At 45.1% G+C, this 13,280-nt stretch overlaps 1 protein-coding gene across 1 annotated transcript; it reads left to right on the top strand.

Moving 5' to 3' along the window:
- The first annotated feature begins 3,783 nt into the window (after positions 1-3,783).
- Positions 3,784-10,615, top strand: LOC124020027 (adaptin ear-binding coat-associated protein 2-like). Its single transcript, XM_046335452.1, has 8 exons — positions 3,784-3,945; positions 5,340-5,440; positions 5,586-5,690; positions 5,871-5,952; positions 6,071-6,179; positions 6,301-6,442; positions 6,564-6,648; positions 9,393-10,615. The coding sequence occupies exons 1-8, from the start codon at positions 3,845-3,847 to the stop codon at positions 9,430-9,432; spliced, it is 765 nt and encodes a 254-aa protein (XP_046191408.1). The 5' UTR covers positions 3,784-3,844; the 3' UTR covers positions 9,433-10,615.
- The last annotated feature ends 2,665 nt before the right edge of the window (positions 10,616-13,280 follow it).

Raw genomic sequence — 13,280 nt, 5'->3', positions numbered from 1 at the left:
TACAGGTGCCTCAAAGCTGGGACCGGGAGACTGAAAAACTGCTTCTATCTCCAGGCCATCAGACTGTTAAATAGACACCACTAGCCAGGCTCTGCCCAGTACCCTGCCCTGAACCTTAGTCAGTGTTACTAGCCAGATATTACCCGGTACTCTACCCTGCACCTTAGAGACTGCTGCCCTATGTACATAGTCATTGAAATCTGGTCACTTGAATAATGTTTACACACTATTTTACACTATTTTATATACAGTGCATTTGGGAATTATTCATAGCCCTTTTCTTTTTCCACATTTTGTTATGTTACAGCTTATTCTAAAATGGATACAATTATTTTTTCAGAATCAATCTACACACAATACCCCATAATAACAAAGCAAAAACAGATATTTAGACATTTTTACAAATGTATTACAAATTAAAAACAGAAACACCTTATTTACATAAGTATTCAAACCCTTCGCTATGACACTCTAAATTGAGCTCAGGTGCATCCTGTTTCCATTGATTATACTTGAGTTGTTTCTACAACTTGATTGGAGTCCACCTGTGGTAAATTCAATTTATTGGACATGATTTGGAAAGGCACACACCTGTCTATTTAAGGCCCCTCAGTTGACAGTGCATGTCAGAGCAACAACATGTCAGGCAGGTACCAAGATCATCTTCATAATGCTCCGGAGGAGGCAAGCGGGGAGCCAGGGTAGGTTGGACAAATCCACTAGTAGTAGAAAGGTTACTGGGTGGTTGGGAGGTCTCAGATGTGGCTTGCTGCCTATGAGCTAATTCACAGATTTTCTCCATTATAGCCTTGAACCCTTGATCCTGGCGCTCCATCAGGGAACAAAGCCCTTCCAAAAGGTCCCAAAGTAGCTCCTCATGCCTCCCAATGGTGGCTCCCTGCAGGGAGACAGCGTGACGGAGCTGGTCCAAGTCTGCTGGGTCTGTCATGGCCAGTTTGTACTATAAGGGCACAAGTCGAGACCCAAATGCAGACACAGGAGGCAGATGGGGCCTCTGTACCATCACTCATTCATATATCGTTATGTACATATTCTTTATCCCCTTACACTTGTGTCTATAAGGTAGTAGTTTTGGAATTGTTAGCTAGATTACTTGTTGGTTATTACTGCATTGTCGGAACTAGAAGCACAAGCATTTCGCTACACTCGCACTAACATCTGCTAACCATGTGTATGTGACAAATAACATTTGATTTGATTTGATGGTTGAGTTCTGATATTTATTACAACACAAGGGGTAGACAAAAGGCAGGTTGGGGACAAGCGAGAGTTCATAAACCAGGTCAGAGTCCAAACAGTATCAGGCGATAGGCAGGCTCGAGGTCAGAACAGGCAGAGTGGTCAGGCAGGCGGGGTCGGCGTCAGGACAGGCAAGGGTCACAGCCAGGGGGACTGGGGGAAAAAATAGAGACGGGAAAAAATAAGCTTGGACAAATGCTGGTTGACTTGGCAAAACAAGACAAACTGGCACAGAGAGACAGGAAACACAGGGATAAATACACAGGGGATAATAAGCAACACCCGGAGAGGGGTGGAGACAAGCACAAGGACATGTGAAACAGATCAGGGCATGACAGATGGTCACTCCGACAGAGCTCCAGAGTTCCTCTGTGGAGATTAGAGAACCTTCCAGAAGGACAACCATCTCTGCAGCACTCCACCAGTCAGGCCTTTATGGTAGAGTGGCCAGACAGAAGCCACTCCTCAGTAGAAGGTACATGACAGCCTACCTGGAATTAGCCAAAAGGCACCTAAAGGACTCTCAATCCATGAGAAACAAGATTCTCTGGTCTGATGAAAACGAGATTGAACTCTTTGGCCTGAATGACAAGTGTCACATCTGGAGGAAACCTGGCACCATCCCTACAGTGAAGCATGGTGGCAGCAGCATCATGCTGTGGGGATGTTTTTCAGCGGGCAGGAACTGGGATATTAATCAGAATCGAGGGAGAGATGAACGGAGCAAAGTACAGAGAGATTCTTGATGAAAACCTGCGAGTGCTCAGGACCTCAGACTGGCGCAAATGTTCATGTTCCATCAGGACATCGACCCTAAGCACACAGCCAAGTCAACGCAGAAGTGGCTTTGGGACAAGTCTCTGAATGTCCTTGAGTGGCCCAGCCAGAGCCCGGACTTGAACCCGATTGAACATCTCTGAAGGGACCTGGAAATAGCTGTGCAGCAATGTTACACATCCAACCTGTCAGAGCTTGAGAGGATCTGCAGGGAATCATGGGAAAAACTCCCCCGATACAGGTGTGCCAAGCTTAAGCTTGTAGCTTCATACCCAAGAACCTGAGTACAAAGTATTGAGTAAAGGGTCAGAATACTTATGTAACTGTGATATTTAACTTTTTTGTTTTTAATACATTTTCAAAACATTTCTAAAACCTGTTTTTGCTTTCTCGTTATGGGGTATTGTATGTAGATTGGTGAGGGGAAAAAAATATTTAATCAATTTTAGAATAAGGCTGTAATGTAACAAAATGTGGAAAAGGTCAAGGGGTCTGAATACTTAACGAATGCACCGTATATACTGTATTCTAGTCAAGGCTCATCCTATTACACTATACTTTGAAGAATCTCAAATATAAAATATATTTTGATTTGTTTAACACTTTTTTTATTACCACTCTATGGAAAGATGAGACTCTAATGAACATGATTATTATATTGCCCACACGAACATCATTGGACGCTGAAGTTGATACTGCCAATCTGCCAACTTCTGTCTGTAGCGTCGGAACCGTTTGGGCTAAACACTAATAATAACTCTGGAAACGTGAGACTCTCACGAACACGTACATGTTGGTTATTTTGCTCCAGGGTGCCCACAAGCCTCACAAGACTCGTCTGAAGGTAGCCTGGTTCCAGTTAAACATTTTTTTAAGCATACACTGATTGTAGGAACACCTGCTCTTTCAATGACATAGAACGACCATGTGAATCCAGGTGAAAGCTATGATCCCGTATTGTTGCCATTTCAATCGGTGTAAATGAAGGGGAGGGAGACAGGTTAAATTATTTTTAAGCCTTGAGAATATTGAGACATGGATTGTGTATGTGTGGCATTCAGAGGGTGAATGGGCAAGACAAAATATTTAAGTGCCTTTGAACGGGGTATGGTAGTAGGTGCCAGGCACACCGGTTTGAGTGTCTCAAGAACTGCAACGCAGCTGGGGTTGTATATCTAGAAAGGTATACCACCCAAAAGACATCCAGCCAACTTAACACAACTGTGGGAAAAACATGGCATGACAGGCCTGATGGAAACAACTTTTTTTTCGGTTAACGTTCCATATGACAAAACAAAATATGCTAGATAATGTGGGATCTTTTGTGTCGGTACAATTAATTATGCGAGAAATCTCGGGGCAATAACCATCATATCGAAGTAAACTTGGGAGTCACGCAATGGCATGTTGCGTGGTCCGCCCACTACGACTCGTCGGGTAAGCATTCAGTTTATTAAACTACATATTAAATCAATTAAAATGAACTTCACAGGGTGGTGACAGTGCAAGGTGATGAGCATGATGCGCCTTTCCAATAAATATCGAGGGTCTTCTTCTGGTGACATAACACATCTCTGGTGTGAAAATTCACATATTGTTTTTATACGGATTTCAGAGTTTTCGCCATGAAAACATTTCGCCAGTTATTGGATGGAAACGTAGCTTGTCATAAGCACCATAAAAGTTCTCTTTGAAAGCTACTGTAGTAATCATCCTCTCCAAGAGAGTCGCTCTTGAGCTGTACAGTGGAGACTGGTTCACCCTCCCCCATGGCAGTTAGAAGTTTGGAAGTTTTTAACTTGCCAAAATGGCACTGGCAGACGACAGCGGTTACGAGTCAGTGATCTGTGTAAAGCCAGAGGTTCATGTGTACAAGATCCCACCCCGCGCCACTAACCGTGGATATCGGTGAGGTTTTTTTCTTTGTTAATAAACGTTCTTCTAGCTAACTACTCAAATGTCAACCTGAAGAAGTGGAGAGAATCCATCAAGGTTGTTGCTAGCTAACGTTAGCTTGACATGATTCAATTATTGAATGCATAACATGGCGAGAAGATGATTACTTTGGGGATAACGTTTTAATGAATTTAGCAAGTGAACTTTCAGTATCTGTTATAATGTGGCACTGTTAGGATCTCTAGCTGCTAGCCAGGTTAGTTGCTACTAATGAGCTAGCTATGTAAGATATAACAGTTAAAATAGGCATGTCAGCATTATTTTCAAGCGGTGTGCAATGCTAAACACATCTGCTGTGTCAAATTATTTTACAGGAAACGTTAGCAGGAAGCACGGTACATTCTACGGTGGCTCAAACGTTCAGTCAGTCATGGTACAGTTATGTTACAGAACAATGAGAGAGATGTTTCACCGGATGTATAAATGTGAAGCATCCGTTTGGCGTTTCCACTCACTACATGGTAGTATATGGTAGTGAACTACTAAACTGTAGTGAGAGGAAGCCCAGTGACCGGCAATGGGCAAACTAGAACCAGTTACGAACAGAGTGGGCTAAGGTTTGTAGACTTTCCCTAAATTATTGCGCACTATACATTGTAGGCGTTCCCTAACGGAAATATGCAAATGTCCTGCTAGAACGCGCTGATAGGATCTCGCTAGCTCGTGCTTTGCTCTGCCCACTATTACTCATTTGTTCTCGTTTGACACGGAAGGCTGTGGTCCATCTTGGTTTATTTATTAAAAAAATGTACTGTAGCTAGCTAACATTACAGAAGAAATGTGTATCTAATGAAAATCGATCCTGGTTCTTATGTAAAGATATGTCGCTAATACCATTTTATAGCTAGATCCAGGCTGCGTCACATCCGGTCGTGATTGGTAGTCCCATAGGCCCAGCGTTGTCTGGGTTTGGCCGTGGTAGGCAGTCATTGTAAATAAGAATTTGTTCTTAACTAACTTGCTAATAAAAATATATGTTATATTATCTAGAGAATACACAACCAAAATGCAATTAATTAAAGTAGTCGGCTGGGGGGTTATTTCTAATAAGAAAAACGAGGATATATCTGCACTTATGTCAATAATTGTAAATTGTATGCTCTTATATATCAAATAAAAAGTAATGATTCTTTGGGCAACCAAAAAATATATACAAATACTCCTGATTTGCTGGGTGAGAGTGTGATGTTATTTATGTAGCATAACTCATTCTGTTGCATAGTTTGAGATTGCACTAATTATTGCATTACACAGTTTGATTATGGGTTTTTGTGTAGTAGGCCCAATAGCCCTGTAACATAGCCGAGTCATGACATGCAGGTATGGTGCTTCTCTTTGTTTTTCAGAGCAGCTGACTGGAAGCTGGATGAGCCAGCATGGACCGGCAGGATGAAAATAATATCCATAGGAAAGCTTGCCTATATCAAGCTAGAGGACAAAAACTCAGGTTAACTACTAGATGTCCGACTGTCATGGCTACATCTGCCAGTACTGCTGTTGCGCTCATGTCTTGTACTGGCTGTCACCTTGTCTGCTTCTGATGCATACCATCATATCCAACTTTGAGGCAAACTGAATTCTGTATTTCTTAGGAGAGTTGTTTGCCCAAGCCCCAGTGGAGCAGTATCCTGGGTGTGTGGTGGAGGCAGTCACAGATTCCAGCAGATATTTTGTGGTGCGGATAGAGGATGGCAGTGGTAAGGGGCCTTCACATCAGAAAGACAGCAGCCGAAATGCATCACCATGCAAACTGATATGCTGAAAATATATTTTAGCGGAAAACAGTACAGTGTGGTATGGAAGGTTAATTGCAGATTAGTAATTTAAATACAGTATGCTTGTACATCTGTCTTCTCATGCACTTCTGTTTTATATAGGACGACATGCATTTATCGGCCTGGGGTTTGCTGATCGTGGCGACTCCTTTGACTTCAATGTGGCTCTTCAAGACCACTTTAAGTGAGTCAACCTCTCATACCTGTCCTCTCTGGTCTGGTATCAATGTCCATTTTCAATATAGATCTTCACATTGGAGCATGAAGTAAAATCAAACATATCTCTGTGTCCTTTTCTACAGGTGGGTAAAACAGGAAGGTGAGCTGGCAAAAGAGGAAGCGTCTCAGAGCACAGCACCCAAACTGGACCTAGGCTTTAAAGAGGGCCAGACGATCAAGATCAGCATTGGGGTGAGCATTTGAGGTTAAAGAAATAGATGGGAAACATGTTGAAAGGAGAGGAGAAACTAAATGAGATGTGAAGAAAAAGTGAGGAAGACATTTAAAATGTAATCATTTTTCTTTGTCTTAGAACATAAAGAAGAAGGATCCGGGTGCCAAGTCTCGGCCCATGGGTAGTGGCCTTCTCCTTCCTCCACCAATGGCTAAGGGTGCAGTCCTTGTATCCCCTCCTGGAGGCCAGCAATCACCTCCACCTACACACTCCAACACAGGTGACCTCATTAGGCTATAGAGCTCAATGATCAAAATGTCCCATTTATCACTGCCCTTTCACAGCTTAACATGGATAACCTCCCTACATTCTAAATCATCTCTTTGTTTTTACCCCACCAGCTTCTCTTTTAGATTTTGGAGGCCGGGTCCCTGCCGCCCAGTCTACTGCAGACCTGTGGGGAGACTTCACAGCAGCTGGCGCCAGGTCAGTCTTAGAAGAGCTAATGGTTTAGACCAAACAAGTTGGCAGGTGTAACTGTTTTCTAGGTGTGGTGAAGGAGAGTCGAACCAAAACGCAGCGTGTAGATTACGATTCATGGTTTAATGGAAAAAAAACACACTAAACACGGGAGTGCGGACTCCCGAACGCACCTCAAAACAATAGGGAGGGTCCGGGTGGGCGTCTGTCCATGGTGGAGGCTCCGGCGCGGGACGTGGACCCCACTCAGTCAATGTCTAAGTCCCCTCTCCTCGCGTCCCTGGATAGTCCACCCTCGCCGCCGACCATGGCCTAGTAGTCCTCACCCAGAAACCCACTGGACTGAGGGGAAGCTCGGGACTGAGGGGAAGCTCGGGACTGAGGGGAAGCTCGGGACTGAGGGGAAGCTCGGGACTGAGGGGAAGCTCGGGACTGAGGGGAAGCTCGGGACTGAGGGGAAGCTCGGGCAGGGAGATAGATCTATCAGATCCTGGCTGGCTGGTGGTTACGGCAGATCCTGGCTGGCTGGTGGTTTCGGCAGATCCCGGCTGACTGGCGGATCTAGAAGAGTCTGGTTGACTGGCGGATCCTGGCAGACTGAAAGATCTGGCTGCTCCATGCTGACGGGCGGCTCTGACTGCTCCATGCTGACTGGCGTCTTCTTACAGACTAGCAGCTCTGGCAGCTCCGTGCAGACTGGCAGCTCCGTGCAGACTGGCAGCTCCGTGCAGACTGGCAGCTCCGTGCAGACTGGCAGCTCCGTGCAGACTGGCAGCTCCGTGCAGGCTGGCACTCCTTGCAGGCTGGCAGCTCCTTGCAGGCTGGCAGCTCCTTGCAGGCTGGCAGCTCCTTGCAGCTCTGGCTGCTTCATGCAGACTGACAGCTCTGGCTGCTTCATGCAGACTGACTGCTCCTTGCAGGCTGGCAGCTCCTTGCAGACTGGCAGCTCTGGCTGCTCCATGCAGGCTGGCAGCTCTGGCTGCTCCATGCAGGCTGGCAGCTCTGGCTGCTCTGAACAGACAGGAGACTCCAGCAGCGCTGTAGAGGAAGAAGGCTCTAGCTGCGCTGAACAGGCGGGAGACTCCGGTAGCGCAGGAGAGGAGAAAGGCTCTGGCTGTGCTGAACAGGCGGGAGACTCCGGCAGCGCTGGAGAGGAGGAAGGCTCTGATAGCGCTAGACAGGCGGGAGACTCCGACAGCGCTGGAGAGGCGAGGCGCACTGTAGGCTTGATGCGTGGTGCTGGCACTGGTGGAACTGAACAGAGGACACGCACAGGAAGCCTGGTGCGGGGAGCTGCTACCGGAGGGCTGGTGTGTGGTGGTGGCACAGGATGGGCTAGACCGTGAAGGCGTACTGGAGATCTTGAGAGCAGTGCTGGTACAGGACGTGCATGGCTAGGTATGTGCACAGGAGGCCTGGTGCGTGAGGCTGGCACCAACTTCACCAGCCGACTAACACGCACCTCAGGACGATTATGGAGCGCTAACTCAGGTGCCATCAAATCCCCGACACGTTCCGTCGGGCAAATTCCATGCTTAAAGCACCAACACAGCAACTCCCTCATTTCTCTCTCCTCCAATTTCCCCATTAACTCCTTCACAGTCTCTGCTTCGCTCACCTCCAACACCGGCTCTGGTTCTGGTCTCCTCCTTGGCTCCTCACGATAAACAGGGAGAGTTGGCTCAGGTCTGACTCCTGACTCTGCCACACTCTCCCTGAGCCCCCCCAGAAATTTTGGGGGCTGACTCTCAGGCTTCCATCCGCGTCGCCGCGCTCGCCAACTCCATTCTCCGATAACCTTCCGCGCACTGCTCCATTGAATCCCAGGCGGGCTCCGGCACTCTCCCTGGGTCGACCGCCCACCAGTCTATCTCCTCCCAAGAAGTATAGTCCATACTGTACTTCTCTTTGGGCTGCTCCTGTTGCCTCTTCTCCTGCTGCACCTTTGGGAGGCTACACTCCCCTGGTTTAGCCCAGGGTCCTCTCCCGTCGAGGATTTCTTCCCATGTCCAGAAATCCTTATTGCGCTGCTTGATCCGTTTAGGGTGTGTGATTCTGTAACGGTTTTCTAGGTGTGGTGAAGGAGAGTCGGACCAAAACGCAGCGTGTAGATTACGATTCATGGTTTAATGAAAAAAAACACACAAACACAAACACTACAAAACAATAAATGTAACTAAAACCGAAACAGCCTAAACTGGTGCAAACTAACACGAGACAGTTACAAGGACACTAAGGACAATCACCCAACACAAACTCAAAGAATATGGCTGCCTAAATATGGTTCCCAATCAGAGACAACGATAAACACCTGCCTCTGATTGAGAACCACTCCAGACAGCCATAGACTTTGCTAGATAACCCACTAAGCTACAATCCCAATACCACCACCAAAACCCCAAGACAAACACACCACAATACAAAAACCCTATGCCACACCCTGGCCTGACCCAATACATGAAGATGAATACAAAATACTTCCACCAGGGCGTGACAGCAGGCCTTCAGAATGGTGTGGTGGCAAGGGAAACTGACTAGGAATCACAGGGTTACTAGCTCAAATCCCTGATGGGTTCAAGTCTCTCATCCCCTTGTGTGAAGCTTTTAAACAGTTTGGTTATTATGGCGGTGTCCATATTAACATTTTATTGTCATCCATCCATGTTGTTATTGACATTCTCACATTTGTTATTATCCTCATCATCCTCATCATCATCCTCATCATCCTCTGCGTCTCCCCTTCTCCACAGCTCCAGTCAAGACACTGCTAAAGGATGGGTGCAGTTTTAGCTGTGAGATGGACCACATACACACACTCTCTCACACACTCAGGCTCCTTACATTCCCTGGACAGAATGATTGTGGCAACAGAAATGAGAGGTGGGGGAGCTCTGTCAACTTGACAGGTTGCTTGACATGTGATGCTGTACGTTACCTGCACATTTTGCATACCAGATGTATAAATTCAAACTATCAAGTCAATGATTGACCAGCACATCCTTTTTTTAGACACAAAAGACAATATTACTATTTTTAGATATTTTAACTATGCAGTCAGAAGTGACACTTCATTTTGTTGTTGAAGTATTGATACCTATTTTGCTGTCACTTTGACCAGGTGAAAAGTATGTGCATTCCATGTTAATAACACCTTAGGGTGGCGGTCCGCTCATTATCTTTATATGTCCATCCCTCAAAATGTCTCTACATTTTTACAAAAATATTGGATGTCAACATCTCGCTTTCAACCTTTCCCCTTATCTCTGACCCTTCACCTCATACTACTAACTCCTGCCAGCATCATTCATCATCTCATGGAGTCATCCAACGTTTGATGTAAAGTTTAGTATTTGTATGCCTTACTTTTTTATTTCTGTTGGAGAGGGTGAGGATTTGTCTTATTTTTTATGTTCAAGTATAACTTGTGTCCCTCACTTTTTTTATTTGAGAGAATATGAAGGACAGGTGTGTGTCTTCACAAGGGTGGGAGTTGACTCTGCTTCAATGTTGCTCCACACCCTCCTTTAAACTGGCCCCTTGGTTAAGATCAACTTTATTATCTGTTCCTATCAGTCTGATATCTGATATCTTGGGCCTGTTAGTATAGCAGCCAGATAAACCAATGTCTAGTTTGGATTTTGGGAAATATGAGGAGGTAGGTCAGAGAAAGTCAACATTGACAGTGTTTTTAGAAGTTAACCAGATAAGTAGAATTCTGGTAATGTGTTTAGTCTATTTTGTCATTTGTTTACATATCATAAATCTTTAGCAACCTTTCCTGTCCTTTTTGTTGATTTTCTCTGTCATTCTTTATTTTACCCTAGGAGTGCCTTTTCAGCGCAATGGGGGGAGTTGAGGTTTTGACTTTAATTTGCGACAAATATTTGCTCCAAGTGACTTACGCAAATCAAAATCACCTGTATAAAATGTAAAGCAACATTTGTACTGTAAATAAACCATTTGTTGTTCAGTTCTTCCTTTTATGTTTACATTCAGGTTTATCCCCACGACACAGGCAATGCAGCAGTGGTAAGCTTGTTTAACACATAGTTAGTTTGACTTTAGACGTGGTCTCCATGACTGGTGTTTGTCTGAAGTATGACACACAAGCATCCAACTGTTTTGCTTCAGTGAACAAGAGAGGGAGCTGTGCCAGTGTGTCATCTGACACCAGAATTCAGGATTATGATTGTCGTATTAAGGTGTCAAGACTGCCTGGACTAAAACTTGTCTGTCACAGTGGTTACTTTGGAGAAGGTGCAAGGGAGAGTAGAGTGAGTTGTTTTTCACTGTAATTTTATTTCTCGTTATGATATATTGCAACAAACACCGTTTTGGGTCACTTAGGAATGTCTGTGTTTATGAAAGAAAAGCCCCCCCCCCCCCAAAAAAAAAGTCAATTAAAATAACAAATGAATCAGAAATACAGTGTAGACATTGATAATGTTGTAAATGACTATTGTAGCTGGAAATGGCAGATTTTGAATGGAATAGCTACATAAGTGTAGCCCATTATCAGCAACCATCACTCCTCACTAATCTCGTAGCAGTTGGCCAGTCTGTTTTCAGGACATCTCACACCTACTCTGTTACAGAGTCAGTTGAGCTTGGCTCTTAACATCCATTCCTTTTGGGGATTGTGTGTGGAATTTCCCTAAATATATTCTGATATCTCCATACAATGTTATTACATAATTCACATATTGCCCTGACAACAGGACTACTTTATAATTATACCTCATACAGTATTAACAGGGTGTTATACAGATGATCTGATCTGTAAGACATATCTGTCTAGACAGGGAGAAGATCATCCATGCTACTGCAATAAATGCAATGCTTGCTTGGCTTCGGTTGATGCCCTTTCCACCTGTATGATGTGCCTACAAGGCTTAGAGCATGGGACGGCAGCGTAGCCTAGTGGTTAGATCATTGGACTAGTAACCGAAAGGTTGCAAGTTCAAATCCCCGAGCTGACAAGGTACAAAATCTGTCGTTCTGCCCCTGAACAGGCAGTTAACCCACTGTTCCTAGGCTGTCATTGAAAATAAGAATTTGTTCTTAACTGACTTAGTTGGCCTAGTTAAATAAAGGTAACATTTTTTAAATGCCATTCATTCTGTGGATTCCCCCTTCAGCAGCATTTATTGTGCTACTTTTGGCACATGCCTACGTATGATGGAGACGAACTCTAGAGGCGCTGGGAGCGCAGCGGGCCTGCCCTCCAAGCAGTAAGAAAGACGGGACCTACTCTGGATGAGTTGGAGGCCCAGGCAGCCTCTCTGTCTTAGCAGCTCCGCTCTCTCAGCCCGAAAGGCTCAGCTGAAGACTTAAGACAGGATCTTGATGCTATCTCCTCTAAGACTCCTCCCCGTTCTGGATCAGCAAAGTATGGCTCAGAGAGAGCTGAGAGTGAAGCGCCTTGTTCATCAGCTGATATGCAGGAGCTCCTCAATAGGGTTCTGAATGCTCCGGATGTTAAACCAGACCCTAACAGCATTCTGGGCAGAGTGTACATTCCTCCAATGAACTGTGTCAAACTTGGGCTAAGGTGAACTCAAGTTTCCATCTCTCAAGCCAGTGCAAGCCTTTGACCTTCATGGCTTCCCCCGAGGGGTTGGGACTTCCTTTGTCATTGGGTGCTCTAGCTGTCCTGGAGGGCAGGCAGTGTGTCCCCGGTGATGCATTGGGCAGACCGTACCACCCTCTGGAGAGCCCTGCGGTTGCGGGCGGTGCAGTTGCCGCACCAGGCGGTGATACAGCCCTTAATTGTAAAAATGGCTCTTATTTGTAACTACATTCAATGTGTTGATAGAACTTCGGTAGCGTTTACCTCATTTGCTTTGTTAAAATCCCCTGCTTCAATAAATGCGATCTCAGTATATGTGGTTTTCAGTTTGCATCAAGTCCAGTGTAGTTCCTTGAGGGCCGTTGTGGTATCGGAAAACCGAGGAGTGTGTCAATTCGTTAGAAGGCAAACGGAGGACGGTCCTCCTCTCCTTGATAGCCTACTTTTGGCGAGGAAGCTTAAGTGTATCCTACCGCGAAAGAGTTTTGATATCTGCCACAACCCCTTTATACAGATTTTCAGGGCTCTAGTTCAAATGGGGTGAGGGGCATGAGCTTTCTACGGTTTGCATTTTCAATCACTTGTTAACTTGTTATAGGCCAGAACATGATTATAATAATTTCTACATTGCTGTTGCCGACCCCTGTTCTAGGCCTCACCAACTCACAGGAATTTACTTTTTTTTTCTCACTAAATCGTCAGAAGGAAAAAAAAAATAATCAACTTCAACAAATACAATAGGGTTTCACTCAGCTTCGCCGCTTGAACCCCTAATTAGTCATTTATAATACTAACATAGTTTAACCTTTATAGCGTACATTTTTGTAATGCAAGGACTCTCTAGTTTGGATACCACTGGTACAGTTTTACAGAGACATTTCAGGGATACAGCAGAGAGTTTGGCTAAAACTGCCAAATGTATTACTCCTAATAGCCTACACATGCTTTACCAGCTAGTAGAACACTGACCCACACCCAGATTCATTACCCAGGTTAAACTGGTTTGACCTGTAATAGGCTATAGGCCTACCCCAGGTCCAGGAAGACCTAGCTGGTTAAAGTGCTTATT

This window comes from Oncorhynchus gorbuscha, linkage group LG03 (genome assembly GCF_021184085.1).
Source record: "Oncorhynchus gorbuscha isolate QuinsamMale2020 ecotype Even-year linkage group LG03, OgorEven_v1.0, whole genome shotgun sequence".
NCBI classification, from domain to species: Eukaryota; Metazoa; Chordata; class Actinopteri; order Salmoniformes; family Salmonidae; genus Oncorhynchus; species Oncorhynchus gorbuscha.
The sequence above is the reverse complement of the archived record's forward strand: the minus strand, read 5'-3'. Positions and strand labels throughout refer to the sequence as shown.

Bases quoted from the DNA above. Each gene is read 5' to 3' on its own strand.
- LOC124020027 (XM_046335452.1), top strand. From the start codon at position 3,845: ATGGCACTGGCAGACGACAGCGGTTACGAGTCAGTGATCTGTGTAAAG. The intron at 5,691-5,870 runs GTAAGGGGCCTT...TGTTTTATATAG, and splicing joins GCGGATAGAGGATGGCAGTG to GACGACATGCATTTATCGGC. The intron at 6,649-9,392 runs GTCAGTCTTAGA...CCTTCTCCACAG, and splicing joins TTCACAGCAGCTGGCGCCAG to CTCCAGTCAAGACACTGCTA.